Source organism: Helianthus annuus, chromosome 10 (genome assembly GCF_002127325.2).
Source record: "Helianthus annuus cultivar XRQ/B chromosome 10, HanXRQr2.0-SUNRISE, whole genome shotgun sequence".
NCBI lineage: Eukaryota > Viridiplantae > Streptophyta > Magnoliopsida > Asterales > Asteraceae > Helianthus > Helianthus annuus.
Genome location: NC_035442.2, coordinates 85,656,145 through 85,671,534, shown reverse-complemented (window position 1 = coordinate 85,671,534; position 15,390 = coordinate 85,656,145). Strand labels below are relative to the sequence as shown.

The 15,390-nt window shown below is 33.0% G+C and overlaps 1 protein-coding gene and 1 long non-coding RNA gene across 7 annotated transcripts; both read right to left on the bottom strand.

The window, feature by feature from the left end:
* Nucleotides 1-834: 834 nt before the first annotated feature.
* Nucleotides 835-3,453, bottom strand: LOC110885309 (tyrosine--tRNA ligase 1, cytoplasmic). Of its 6 annotated transcripts, none has more exons than XM_022132988.2 (10): nucleotides 3,334-3,453; nucleotides 2,798-2,873; nucleotides 2,463-2,610; nucleotides 2,098-2,381; nucleotides 1,931-2,027; nucleotides 1,760-1,865; nucleotides 1,611-1,693; nucleotides 1,389-1,534; nucleotides 1,148-1,313; nucleotides 835-1,073 (listed from the first exon to the last, which is right to left on the bottom strand). In XM_022132988.2, exons 2-10 carry the CDS (start codon nucleotides 2,842-2,844, stop codon nucleotides 1,053-1,055), a joined length of 1,098 nt encoding a protein of 365 aa, XP_021988680.1. In that variant the 5' UTR covers nucleotides 2,845-2,873; nucleotides 3,334-3,453; the 3' UTR covers nucleotides 835-1,052. The 6 variants fall into 6 exon arrangements, with proteins under 6 accessions (XP_021988680.1, XP_021988678.1, XP_021988679.1 ...); XM_022132986.2 differs by having other exon boundaries at nucleotides 2,798-2,903; nucleotides 3,334-3,426; XM_022132987.2 differs by lacking the exon at nucleotides 3,334-3,453 and adding an exon at nucleotides 3,231-3,326 and having other exon boundaries at nucleotides 2,798-2,903.
* A 5,882-nt stretch (nucleotides 3,454-9,335) lies between these two features.
* On the bottom strand, nucleotides 9,336-10,699 carry LOC110882109. Its single transcript, XR_002559995.2, has 3 exons — nucleotides 10,571-10,699; nucleotides 10,071-10,124; nucleotides 9,336-9,553 (listed from the first exon to the last, which is right to left on the bottom strand). It is a non-coding gene; the product is annotated as an uncharacterized LOC110882109 (long non-coding RNA).
* Nucleotides 10,700-15,390: the final 4,691 nt, after the last annotated feature.

Here is a 15,390-nt window from a genome sequence, read left to right as displayed (position 1 = left end):
CCACTCATTTCATGCTTTCTTCTAAATTGTAGATTAAAGAAGTCAAGAAATTGTAATTTTCCTAACAACATATAGTTTATTTTTTTTTTTAAATTAGCAGGTTGTGTTATAATGTATAACTTTGCTTCTTACTACCAACATAGGTTTCTTTGTAGTTCTTTTCATGGTTGTATTTCTACTATATATTGTTAATATGGTATTACTAATATGAGTAATACATAGTTTAAAATTATTTTCTAACTTTCTACTTAATATTGGGTTGGGGACTTGCAATCATTTCTCATAATTTATCAAGTTTCTTACACTATGTACCTTGTTTTTAAAAACTCGTAATGTATTACACTAGTGTTTTCACTTCTAAAGATGCAATACCTTATGTTTTATTAAAGTAGATGTATAAGTCAGACTGTGTGGCGACGTGTAGCTGGTGGCTAAATATTCAACTTTTTACGGACTGAAGCGTATATCTAATCTAATCATTAATAAAGAACTAAAACGCTAAGAAAAAAAATACAAAGCAAAGTCACGGATAGTTCTATAATCGTCAAATAGTATTGGGTGTCCTTAGGTTGTTTACTCTAAGTGATGAACAGAATAAAACTATTGATGAATAGATATCCCTTTCTGGTTCTTTAAGTGCTCTTTTTATCGGTTTGTAACGTATCAAGTTGGAGCACACCGTTACAATACTGTAAATACTAATAAAGCATTGTCATGGAAGAAAAGAAAGTTATAGTTTATACTATTGTTGAGAGGTGAAAGAACTATACAAAGATAAGTGATGGATATACTGAGAGGTGAAAGAAGTATACAAAGATAAGTGATGGATATACGTATATAAAAACTAAGACGGACAGATAGATCTGTGATTATCATTAGTTGGATGGAATATTTTTGATAATGGTTTGTTTACAACTCAACTCAATTCAATTGGAAACGGTATCAAAGCACTAGACTTGGCTTCCAAATACCAAGAAGATTAAGGCTAGAAACCACACGTCCATACAAGAAGCTAGTAGCACCTGCTAAACCATCGAAACTCAAAACAACAATCATTTTGTGACTTTAAAACCCTGCAACCAACAAGAAAAGGTATTGGTTAGTTTAGTTGTTCAAAAAATCAAGCAAGCTACAATCACATACCTACCTTCACCCTCTTAAGTAAAGCCTTGGCATTCTCATCATTCTTGAAATGATTGCGAACAGGCTGCAAAATCCTGTTTAAGGCCTTTGATAGAGCCGGTTTTAGGTCAGCAGGATGTAGATCCCCTTTTTCGTATTCACTGATTAGCTCTTCAAAACTTGCAAAGGTCCTACATGTATAACTCCTAACTATCAACAACATCACATTCACGTCATTTTTTTCTTTTAAATTATAAACAACTCACTTTTCTCCTCCATTTTCGGCTTTTCTTTCAACCTTGAACTCATTGAACCATGGGAATACAATGTATTTTATGTAGTCAAGGCATGGGTTCCCTTCAACAACATTTGGCGGACAGTATGCTTTTTTTATCTTCAAATTAACCTCAGCCTGTCGCATTCAGCATGCAACAAACAAATTATTATTATTAAGAAATATTACACAAGCAAAATGCAATAATGTCTACCTCCTCATCTTCCATAAAAATGGCAGAAGAAGCATCAGATTTTGACATTTTCTCTTGCCCTTGCAACAATCCAGGAAGCATGTCTGCAAACACCAATGATCAACAAACGCATATCATGTATGCTACAACTTTAAAGTTCTGGCTCTTACGATGTGACAATATGATGGGCTTGTTTTTTCTCTTGATATCATCACAGTATTCCCTAGCAAGTACATTCACTTTCCTTTGATCCATGCCTAACTGGCATATGTCAGCCTGTTCAAACAAACAAACATTATGATAATTTATTTACAATCCAAAATGCAATGATATAATAATACCTTTAGAAAAAATATATCTGCACATTGCATGCATGGGTAAAATATCTGAGCAGCTGTCAGCTCATCCTGCTCATTTCGGCCCATAATTTGACAGCACCTACAATCATTGAAAAGGCAAAGTTAAAGGCCGGCCGGCCTGCACGTGTATGTAAACAGCAGAATCATACCTCATTATCCTGGGAAGTTTGTTTCTTCTAGCAATGTCCATCACGAGGGGCCAGTATTCATGTGCCCGAGAATTAATTTCCTCGGAAGACCACAGAAACTCTACGTGCTCTAGATTCATCCCGGCTGCTTTCCATATCTCAATGAGGTAACGCCCAACCGTTTGGATTCTACCTAAATCTCCACCCATTTTGTTGTTCAATTGGGCAAACCAATCCGCTATCCAAATCTTCACTTTGCAACCAGCAGATGTCAGTTTATTCACGTTGATGGTCTTCATAACACCCTGTTAACCAAATCATAAATCACATTTATTTATTTATTTATTTATAGTTAAGGTAAGCAACAAACAAACAAACAAACACACCTGTGCTATATGCATTCTGCCAGAAGGTTCGAACCCATCATAGCAAATGGGCTGGGGCTTCTTGGTAAGAAGATTCAAGAGTTCTTCTTCCTGAATACACTCTTCACCGACACTCCTCACAATCCTAAACTTTTCCTCCACGCTCATCCTTAACACACAGCACCAATTAACAACCAATGAGTCTAAATGAAAACTCAAAGATACGAACGACTTCAGTCATCCACTTCTAGAGCTGACACTCAATCTTAAAAGAATTATTAGTGAATTGCTTGGGATTTCATCTTTGAAAAACCAAACCAATGATTGTAATTAAATTAACAAGGACAAGGACTTACTGTGTAGTTGAAGCTGGTGATTCGTCTTCTGATTTCAAGTTCTCCATTGGCAGACTCTGTTTTTGCTTTTCACTTTCTGCGATAAGCAGCGAGTAAACACAGGTCCCTTACGATCAAAGAGAACATTACAAACATAAGAATAAAAATTAAAGAAAATCAACCAACTTTAGTTATACGTAATTTAAACTTTTTATTGTGATTTTCAAACTTGATTCCAAAACCATGATAATAATTCCCTACTTAAAGTAACCAACTTAAGAATGGCTACGACTTAAGATTAACGCTATGGATGTCCAAATTCCATTTCCTTGAATCAAGAAATGTGGATAGATGTAACATCAAATCCAAACAACAGTATTAGATAGTTTACATAATAATAATAATAATCCCGATCCAACTGCAAAAAATCAAAAGTGAAGGAGTCGATGATTACAAATCACAGAAAACCCTAGGAGGATTTGTAGTCATCAGAAAGTATATATTGGTTCAAGCAAGCAAGCAAATGCAATTATTAAGCAACAAAGAAAGAAAGGAACCTGGAATACAACTACTGAGTTAGACCAAGATGATGGAATAACGAGGGTTTTGTTTTGTTTTGTTTTGTTTTGTTTTGGGGGTTGGGTTGTGTTACTTCACTTCGTATGGGCTGGCTGGCTGGCTGGGCTTTCAATACAATTTATGGACACGATCCATGTAAAAAGGTTTAAAAATGTCTTATTTTAAGAAGACCCACCATCCATATCTTTTTTCTAACTAGTGTTTACCCGGCCGTGCGTTATGGCGGTACGACATGTTATAAATTAAACTTGATAAAAACTATTAGATAAAAAGGACTCGTTTTGAAATGTAGATAAAAACACTTGTGACGGTATATTCGCAGATCACCAAAAAGTTACGTAGTAAATTAAACTCGAGTGAAACCGTGACATATCCAAATTTGTTACATTTAATAAACCAATTTAATAAAAAGAATCAAATAAAAGTACAGTTATTCTAAAACTAAAAAAAAGTATAGAAATATATAACCCACAAATTGTTGAGTAGTTAATAAAAACATAATAAAAAGGTATTTGAGTATAAAATTCATGATTAGTTAATTTCCTATTTGGTTTACAAAAATAAAATAAAAAATAGGTTTTATGTGGTTAAAGTGTAAAAAAGTAAACTTTTGGTGATATATAAAACTAACAAAATTTGAGAGGCGGAAATGTGTAAAAACCAAAACCTTTTGGTCAAAATATTAGGTAATTACTTAAATGCCATACAAAGGTAAGTTAATATGATAGTGTGAATGGAATTTTTGTAATTCAAACCAAAATAAGGTCTATTGTGGCTACTGTAGCCAGTGACGTGTTATGTTCGGCTACTATCATTTATTTAATAACTAGGTTATAACCGTGTATTATACGGGTTGAAAAAATAAATTTATAAAAACAAACGTTTATCCGTATCTAAATATTTATTCTTATCTAATACTTTGTTTAAAATTATTATTATTTAATATGGGAGATAAATAGGAAAATAAGGTGAGAAAGCACCAGAGAGTGACACGATTCCAAAAAAGATTTTCGTTTATTAGTATAGGAAGATAATAAAACAATGTATATTTAAAACCCATTTTATTGCACATGTTGAATAAATGTAATTTTATATATTATATCTATAAGAACCATATGCATTGTATAGGTTGAATAAATGAAATTTTATATACCAAATAAAAAAAAGTTGTATCTTTAAAACCACGTATATTACACGGGTTGAATAAATGTAATATTGTTTACCATATAATAAAAAAAGTTATATTTTTTAAAAACCCTCGCGTGTTACACGAGTTGAATATATATGATTTTATATATCAAAGAAAAAGAAAATTATATTTAAAAAACTAATGGATATACTCGGTACGCGAGAAATATGGTGATTGCCGAGATGCTTATTGAAAAGAAGATACAGTGGTCAAACATGTTATTCAAGAAGGAAATAAGCAGTCATTTTAGTGATAAAATATAAATTATATTTAAAAAAGAGTAAATTACAAGTTTTGTTCTTTATGTTTGTACCAAATTGCAGGCGGTGTCATTTGCCTTTAAATTTGATGAGTTTTGTCCTTAACGTTTCAAAATCATGCACGTTATATCCTTTAGCCCTAATCCAGTTAGATTTTTTGGTTAAGTATGAGGGTATCCTTATCTTTTCATCTTTTTAGGAGTTATTATGTAAATAAATTATATATAAGGACTATTTTGTAAAAATAAAATAATATTTAATTAAAGAAACCTTGTGCACTCTCTCTAAGTCTTCTCTCTCTCTCTCTCTCTCTCTCTCTCTCTTTGGAAGCTCATCCCTATTTTATAGTAATGTAGGATGCCAAACACCCAGAAAGCGAAGCCTCTCTTAGGAAGCTCATCCCTATTTTATAGTAATGTAAATAGGATGCCAAACACCCAGAAAGCGGAGCCTGTGATATGTTCATGAACATCATACTTTAAATCTATTTTAGATATTGTCATATACAATAATTTACTCTAAATAAAACAAAATCTTTAGAATATATTAATTCTAAAAATACCTTTCTTCCCCAAAACCAAAACCAAAACCAAAACCAAATCCATATCCTATGATTTGCTTTTTGAAAACCTAGCTCATCGTGATCTGCTGATCTTCCTCAAACTACAAGAGAAAAAAAAAGACATGATGATGAATATCATTATGAAGCAATTGTTATTGGTTTGTATGGAAGGATCCAGAATCAAGAAACCCTTCTCTTTGCTCTTGAATCTCTCTCTTGATTGCTATCATATACAGATCCGTTAGTTGTTTATTTGTTTATCTGTAGATCTAAGTAAACTGAGTTTATCATTAGCATACCCAAAACTCTCCACGGCTATCTTCAATCTTCAGTCAAAGTAATTTACTCTTACTTTAACTATGTCAGTCCTTCAAAGTCTTGTAGGTTGATTTAATTGGTGTAGGGGTGGGGGAGATGAATCTCTAGACCATTTCCTCGCTCTGGTGGTAGGTTGTAAATGGGTGGTCGACTTAGATCTGAGACGATGACGGACGGTGGTGGTTGGGTGTTTGCGATGAAGGTGGACGATGGTCGAACGGGGAAAGAGGGATGGTAACTAGCGTGTGGTGGTGAAGTCGGAGGCGGTGGCAGCTGGTGGAGGGTGGTGGCTGGTGGAGTCGGTGGTGGTTGGATAGAGAGATAAGGGTGGAGAGAAACAAAGGGGGTGACAAATTATTTGATATAACTTTTCTTTTTAGTTTGGTTTTATTATTAAATTATTTTAAATAAAGAGTTAAAAAGACTAAAATACCCTTAAGTTATCATATTTAACCAGAAAAATCTAACTAGATTAGGGCTAAAGGACATAACGTGCATGATTTTAAGACATTAAGAACAAAACTCGTCAAATTTAAAGGCAAAGAACACCGCCTGCAACTTGGTACAAATTTAAAGGACAAAACTTGTAATTTACTCTTAAAAACATGTAATAAATGTAATTTTATTTATAAAGTAATATCGAGAAAGTTATATACAATTTGTTTAGAAATCATGTAATAAAATCGATATAATAATTTTTTAAATAATGAAAATAAAAATAAATAATATATTAATACGAACTTTGGTTTTGGTGATAAATAATTTGGTTATTTAAAAATATCTTAAATTAACAATTTAAAGTTAAGGATAACATTTTATTAGAAAAATAGAAGTATTATATTAAACATATAAAGTATGATAAATTTAATATTAATTTTCATTTAGTTAGTTAATATAAGATAGAAAAAAAAAATATGATTTAATAGTTGGGAGGTTGTATGATGATAAGTGGGTTAACTGTATTATATTGTCATATGTTTTTAGTTATATATTATTTGAATTATTTAAAAAAATTAAGACTTTGTTATTATTAATAAAATCAATGATTTATATTTGTAATTTTGTTTGGTATTATTTTATTAAAAACTGCATATTATACCTATAATTATATTATGTCTTAAGTTATTGATGCCATCCAAAATGTTTTTCGATCTTATGTCTAGCATTATACATACTATGGTAAAAGTTTAAAGTTGATTAAAGATAATTACATCATTAAAAAATAAGAGTAAATTTGCATATTACAAATAAAAAGTAGATGCTTACATATGATATAGAAAATCAATTAAATAATTTTATAAATGAGAAGTATAAATTAAAATTAAACTAAATAATAATTATTTATAATTAAGTAGAAGAGATTAAACAAAATAATAATTAGTAGGAGAGTTATCTATAATTATAAGAGATTAAAGTAAATAATAACTAGTTTAATACCCGTCCGTTGGACGGGTTACGCTAAGGTAACGAACAAAGACAATGTATATTGATGGTGTTTCGGTTTGCTTCTCCTTTTCCTCTTTTCCATCTCCTATTTGAAAATATTACAACCATCGAACTTTTCTTTTTCTTCTTTTCAAACCAGTGAAACGCATTCTCAAAACACATTATCCAAACACTACAAAAATGACATATTAACTTTTAAGAAGTCAAAAACTTAAAAGCAACTCAAAATAAACAATCCCAAACACCCACGTTAGGTGAACACAAGTCTAAAGAACATTATAAACAAAAGCACCATTTTTAATTTATAAAAGGAAAATCTACGTGAACGGTGTATAACTACAAACAGTATAAAATAAAACTGATAGAGAGATAAAACATGAATGAACCTGCGAACACAAAGAAATAAAATTGGGTCATATTACACACAATTATATGAGCAGTCTCCATTTGGCAAAATTCGCAGGTTTGGTAGTGGACCAAAATGTGCACCCGGTAACCCAGGGGAGCCCAAACAGATTTTGTTCAAATTTTAAGGTTAATATAACAAAGTAGTGTAAATGTGGTAATAATAATATCATGTAATTAATAAACTATTTTTAATAAAGATAATTTATAACTACTTATGTGACGTCCACTCCCCATACCCAACTCCCGACGTTTATATTTTCGATACCGAACGGGTACCGTGCTCATCCCTAGATTTCGCCATCCCATTAATCATATCAGGTAAAAATGTTATGACTTATGAACCAAACCAAGCCAGACTATATAAATCACATTTGAGTCTATAACACACAATTCTCTACCTTTCTATCTGAGTTCTTTCTTCCCTTTCTTTTATCATTTTCATTCCGATTATCAACTCTCTATTCATTTTACAACACATCACTGGTAAAATGATTTACATCTGCCACTTAGTTGTTCATAGGACAACATCCAACCAAAATAAGCCTGATGAGGTGCACCTACAATACCAGTGAACAAATGGCCGCGATGTAAAGATTCTTTGACCATTTTTTCGGCAAAGTGAATCGAAAACCATCATTAATTTGATCTTTAAATAAAACAATCTAAGAGGCATTAGAGGACTTTGGGACATTTAGACAAATTGATCCACCACTACTAAACTATACTGCCAATTAACAAAAAAAAATGCCTCCAAAATTTCTTTGCCAAGATTCCTAGTCTAGACTTCTCCATTTCGATCTCCGCTTGACCCACCAAAAAGACATTTCAACAATTTCATCCTCTAGCCTCTCCGGTCTATGACAACTACTTCCGAATACCTTGTTCCGCCAAAGCCATAATATCCAGCAGGTTAGCATAACTATTACTTGGATGATCTTCATGTTAGAGCTTGTAAATGGAAGACCTAATGCATATTCGAGCATACTTGCAACCATACCAACCTGGCCCGGGAATGGGGCTTGAACCGACACCCATACCAGCCGCCACACTAATTGGGCCACCGAGCAAGATATTAGAAGGTGGTTTGCCAGGAATGATTCCTGGGCACAACAACTTAAGTGGCATAGGTCATTAATAATTGCCAGCCCTTGCCTAACCACATAAGGGGCATACCGTATTAAGACTTTTTAAAGTAAAATACTTGTTTTTTTCTTCTCTTTTTATGATTCGTATGTATTTTCAATTCCACTTTGAAACCAAACAATGCCATATGCTTTTCTTAAGAATGTAACAAATTCTTTTTTCCGGAGTCAAGACATCTAAACATAAACCGTAGCCAAACAGTTTTCTTAAGAATGTAACAAATTCTTTTTTCCGAAGTCAAGACATCTAAACATAAACCTTTCCATATCATGACATTGAATATGACTAAATCTATAGTGAAAATACGTGTAAATATCATTAATTATATTTAAAAAATTGGACGACAAAGCTAAGCATATCTTTATTTAACAATGGGCCACTCTCAGCAAAGAACTAAGAGGCCAAAAGTTACAACACTTGTCCAGTACCCCTCATTCATTTAGGCACACACTTACAATTAACACATTTTAATACAAAGCTAATGTAAGGCCCATGTTTGCGTCTAATAGAAATGACATCCAAAAGACGCTAGAAACATAAACTTTTAAAATGTACAAACTTTTCACAACTGAAAGGTAAAAATACTAATATCATTAATGCATGATTTTAACAAAATTTGGGCATGACCCGTTCGTAAAACGATTATACCCCTGTTTTAACCATAATCAAAACAAATACAATTCTACAATCCGTTCGACAAGATACTACTACAACCAAAACATCGAGTGTTAAAAAAAGTGTGACTACTAACAAGTTGTACAAAACAGACATTTAACCCAAAACATTAGTACAGACTAGCGGAAGCGCATGATGGTCATAAAGTGTGCGTATGCTCGCTCCAAATTGCCAAGTCGCCTAAACTGAGGATTTACCTACGTTCAACATAAACAAAGGAAGTTAGCATTTCATCACTAACACGATTGACTAATAACCCGACTAATCATTATAGCGGCCTTATATCTTTCAATTACATTACCAACCGTTAGACGGTTCATTACATACTTGTCTCAATGTAGAGACTAGCATTCCTTTCTTAACATACCCGCTAACGACGGGTACTAGTATGGTTATCATAACTTTCATTCGATTCATTCATAACGAACGAATATATTCTTTACATACGATTACACTCTAACCCGAAAAGACGGATCGAGTAAACTTTCATTCAAAACATAATTAACTTCCCATACCCGGTTCGACTAGAAGGAACCGGATATGAAGCATTATCTTTCATATCTTATTCATTCTCTACATCCGTTTAAAACGGATCTAACTTTACTTCCAACAATCTTATATTTCAACTTTCACGATTCCAACAAAACAACATAATACAATAGAGATTATTATACATATGACAACATAATAGAGATAAGGTGTACACTAACATACCTCGATCTTGTGAACTTTCCGATTTCCTAGTATTGGAACCTTCTTCCTTCACGCCTATAACAACACATTCATTCATTATTCTTCCAATTTATACACATTTTTCTTCTAAGCATTTCATCAAACACTTGGTGGTCATAAATTTACACATATCAATTACAAGCATACAAATCATGAATTTCTACTAGTTCATCCTATAACTCATCAAAATCAATCCAAGTTCATACCTTTCTTTTATTCCACATAATTTTTCTAAGATTCAGGCATTACAACATAATCATATTTCAAGGTTTCACATAACTAAAATCACTTAAATCATCTTATTCATATCACAAGTTCATAAAGTGGGTTTTACTAAAAATCTTTCAATTAACCCAAAATCAACATGATTCTTGTTCTAGAAAGTAATCCTAACTCAGATTTCTCACATTCACACACAAGAATTCGAGATTGGGGTTGAACCCCTCATCCTACAAATCATGATTCCAGAAAATTAAACTTACCACTTCGGAAATTGAGGTTAGCTACTCGAGTTTAGGGGATCATGCATTGAGTTTTCCTTTGATTCAAGTTAAATTGCTTGATTTCTTGATGCTAGGGTTTCAACCCTTGTCCTGCTCTTCTGTTCGATCGACCAGAACCCACGCACAGAGTGTGTGTGGGTTTTTAACTCTTTTTAATTTAATTAACTTAAATTTTGATATGTTACAACTTTAGTCCCTCAAGTTCCTTTACCTATTTAGTTTTAAACTTCACCCCTTTATTATTTATAATTTAACTTATGTCTAATAAACATTTTTTTTGGGGTGTTACAAGTCTACCCCCCTTAAAGGAGGTTTCGTCCCCGAAACCTTTCTCATTCCAACTAGACCACTTCTACTCTTACTTTTTCATCTATTCATTCACGATGCTTAATACAACATAGATGCATTTGGGATCTTGGCAAAAGTTTCATTCATAAATAAACGTATTTGTACGCATTGTCCCTCCGTTCTTAAATCAAGTAAATTACTTTCATAATCACATATAAGCCAGAATCTGATCCAGAGCTCTTATTAGTGCCGTTTTCACTTTATAATGCTAGTTCCTAGCATACATCATCACTAGCGGTTCGTTCATTGAAATTTATTCCAAATGTATACTATTGGTCGTACAAGCTTATGCTTACAGCTTGTTTCTATCTTTCTAAATACGTGTAACATATTCATACATTTATTAATATAAATAAATCGATTTAATTCATTCCGCACACGAATCATGCACGATATAATTCATTATTGTAATCATGAGCAAACCCCATTATCCCATTACTAGCGTTCTTCTAATTACTTTCTTGTTCATATGAGGGCTTAGCATAACATTATACGTATACTATAAACATTTAATGACTTAGTGGTACTAATTCAAAGCTACCCACTTCCTAATTACTTTTTCATACTTAATACGAGTATAAGGCATCATTCTACGGTTACTACTGTCACTTGAACTAATTACAAATTTGAGTTTAGCCTCAAATTAAATCCGTCGCACTCTTTTTATTAGCTCCTTGCATGAACTACTTATGATAACAACTAGGTATGTTGTGTATGAGCACCATACGAGCGTTTAACCAATTCAGCTCAAACTTTCATTTAAGGCCTTTAGATCTCCCTCTTAATGACATTCATACCTTCTCACGCTGACCGTTACCGGTCGATCATTGTATACCATACCATAATTATTCTACCATTCATTTTGTTCACATTTACAAATAAATCTACGGATTCTTTATCATTAATCAAGAATTAAACATTTTACTAACCTCGCCTTCAATGCATAAGTCAGTTATCCGTGTGCCGGATCGATCCGCTTCTTTATATGTACCTTCCGTAACAGAATTGGTCTCATTCATTCATGAAATATGCTCCCACTCGTGAGCATCCTTCCACTAGCTTCATTACTATCATCTCACTAAGAATTCCATTATATTTATCTATAATAATAGTTAGCACATAACCTTTCATTTTTTTTTTTGCGTCCTACAGGGTGTTTGTTCGCCGATTGTCTCTTTCACAATTTTCTTACGTACATGCTAAAACATATCATACATTCCATTTCTTACATACTATCCTTTCATTTTATTGGTTATTTCGTCAACTTTCGCAGTTTGACCTTTCAAGGTCAGACTAACACCCCTTACTTATTGTGGTCACATCGAGGTACACGTTTGTACCTTATACTTGCATAATTGCAAGGACTTCATTTACTTCGTTTGACTTTTCAGAAATCTAATTGTAAATACATTCTTACATATGGGTATCAGTTATCCTATTCTGACACATCATTCTCTAGTCGAGCCCTAAGCTCCTATTAAAAATATAATCTTTTTATACGTACCTGGCGCGGGTCAAATCCTTTGACTCGTTATTCATACTTTGCGACGGTTAATACTTTCCAAACTGTGATAATGCATGCCCAGACATTATGCTCACCTATAAGTAATAAACTTGACAACTCGAACATTAAATACCGGGTTCAAATGGCGATCGCCATTTGACCCATATGACTTATTTGAGTTTGGTACTTAGTTTTTATTCTTACTTGTTTAATCCGTCTTCACTTACAGATTCGAACTTTTAATTTATTACCTTTCACTCTTACTGGTTTGATCCGTGTTTGCTTATAGATCCCTCCTTTCATTCTTTACATGGTTGAACCCATTTCTCAGATTCAAACATTTTCCTCCGTACCTTTCTTTCTTCTGTCGTATCATTTACCATGTCATTTCTTATGAAACGTTTTCATATTAATCTTCTACATTCAACTTCAAGTGTTGGGTCCTAACACTTAATTCCATGTCCTAATTTATGTAGCGCGTATAGACACGACACTCTACATCCTATTTATAGTGGTGTTCCCGCCCTTCTTTCTTAAGTTTGTTTTACATTCAATCGTAGGCTTATACTTTTCATTCTTATCTTTCTTTCTTATATTGATCTGTTCCTTTAAGAATCGTTAGACCCCTTTTTGCTAGCTTGACCAGACATAAGTGAGATGATTCTCGTGTTTTTCTCGAGCTTCAGTCAATACATGACCATCCCTTAATATACCATTTCCATTTGTTCGTTCACCATTTTTGGTGTTAATTCACCTACGTTCTCTAACATGTCTCTTACTAATGAGTATCCTACATTACACGTATTTCTTACGTAATACTTCCAGCCTTTGTAAGTAATCATTATTTACTGACTTCTACAATATAACCTTTTAAGGTCAACCACCACCCAGTACTTTTTGTATATAAGTATTGTAGTATGTGTTGTACATACCTTCAATTTGAACATACTTACAAAACGTCTTTAGCTAACATCTGAACTAATATCCTTTCCATACCTTTCATTAACATTACCAAGTTCTCATTTATTTATACGTTCCACTTAATTTCAAATATTCAAACACGTATACCTCTTTATGTAAATAAATTCGAAGTGATTGCGAATTCACCTTCTTTCTATTCATACGTTAATAGACTTTCGTTAGTAGAATTTCATATAAATGAGACATTCATTAATAGTTATCTCATTTCAATTCCATACAACTAAACTATCATTAAGCATAATACGTAATTCATCTAGTACATAACACATTAACTCTTTACTTTAACAATTGTGTCTAATGGCCATCCGATGATATCCCTATATTGTTGACTTTCAGAAAGTCAACTGTTTCGTTTACACACTTTAAACTTTTAAACATGTATTCATCTAAATATGGTAGGTCATAATAATAATATCCTACGTATTTCAAACTCGTATTGTATGACATGTACAATTTACGTGATCCTCTAAACAATACACATATACATTCACATCCACGTACTTTCACATGCTAATGCTCCATGATTCTACAAATAGCAATTTCATTCGAAGCATCTATATAACATAATTTCAACATATCCTTTACTAATAAGCTCGTATGATTCACATTTAGCACATATTCGCCTCTTAATCATACTAAAGCAAGTCATTATATACACATAAGTATCACACCCTTCCAAACACAGGGTACTAGCCTCTAATGCATAATTCGGATCAAAGCATACATTTATCCGAATTCTCATACGAATTCCATCTAACTCACATTCTTCAAATTATTTTCACCACTAATCTCATCATTTCATTTTTTTATATTCATTTATTAACAATTCAGGTTCCTTCACATATTCAAGTACTTTAGTCTGCATTTACTTCCTTGATTATTCATTATCATACGTTTCCAACTCCACTTTATACATTCGTCATTCATTTCATGCCATTCCATACGTTACATTCCACTTTTATAAATTTTACTTTATTGCCAATGATCTACGTAACTTTACATAACTTATTATATCTTCTGATAACTTGACAAGAACATAAAACGGGCATTTCTGAGAAGTACGGGAACTTAAATTATAATTCACAAGCTTTCAATATAACACATACTTCAACCTTTGATTACAACATCTGTAATCATGCATTTCAAGTTTTTAATTCTCTACGTTTCATCATTTATTTCGTGTCGTTCTTTTAACACCATTACATGCCTTTCATTATATCATAGTTCGTTAGTCTGCATTTACTTAATTCACATTCTTACATTTCAATTTTGATCTTTTAGATTTCATAACTCTTATCTTGTTATTCGATTCCTCACTTTCGACTCTTACGAATCCATTCCATCGTAACCACTAATTGTGGTTACATACATCTATTAGGCTTTATATGGACCCTACATAATCATTAAATAGGCTTTCTGACAACCCGGTAACTCTAAATGTGAAAAACAAAAATTTTCAGCGGATTGCCTTTACATAACCCGTCGGCGACGCCCAAGGACCCAGTCGGCGACGGGCCCTGTAAAGTGGCGTCGGCCACACTTCTCGTAAGCAGTCAAATAGGGCGTCGGCTCAAAATAGGGGGCGTCAGCGACGGCCAGAAGCCCGTCGGCGACGGCCTCCCGTTTGCTGAAATCGTTGCTGACCTTGTTTTTGGTATTTTAATCATTTTTCGGGCCGGTTTCAGTTATACGGTTCCTAGAATTCACCATTATTACTACTCCACATACTTAACTTAAATATTTATCGTAAACACACTATACATACTTGTATTAAACCAAAAACTCAAATTATTACCTCATTGGCAATCTTGGAGCGAGCACACTTTTGCACGAGCCGTCGGTTTGAGTTCAAGCACTATTACTCGTGCTCGAATCCCTTAAACCTCGGCTCTAATACCAACTTGTAAGGCCCGTGTTTGCGTCTAATAGAAATGACATTCAAAAGACGCTAGAAACATAAACTTTT

Bases quoted from the DNA above. Each gene is read 5' to 3' on its own strand.
- LOC110885309 (XM_022132988.2), bottom strand. From the start codon at position 2,844: ATGGAGAACTTGAAATCAGAAGACGAATCACCAGCTTCAACTACACA. The intron at 2,382-2,462 runs GTGTGTTTGTTT...TTTGGTTAACAG, and splicing joins GCAGAATGCATATAGCACAG to GGTGTTATGAAGACCATCAA. The intron at 1,314-1,388 runs GTGAGTTGTTTA...TTATACATGTAG, and splicing joins GCCGAAAATGGAGGAGAAAA to GACCTTTGCAAGTTTTGAAG.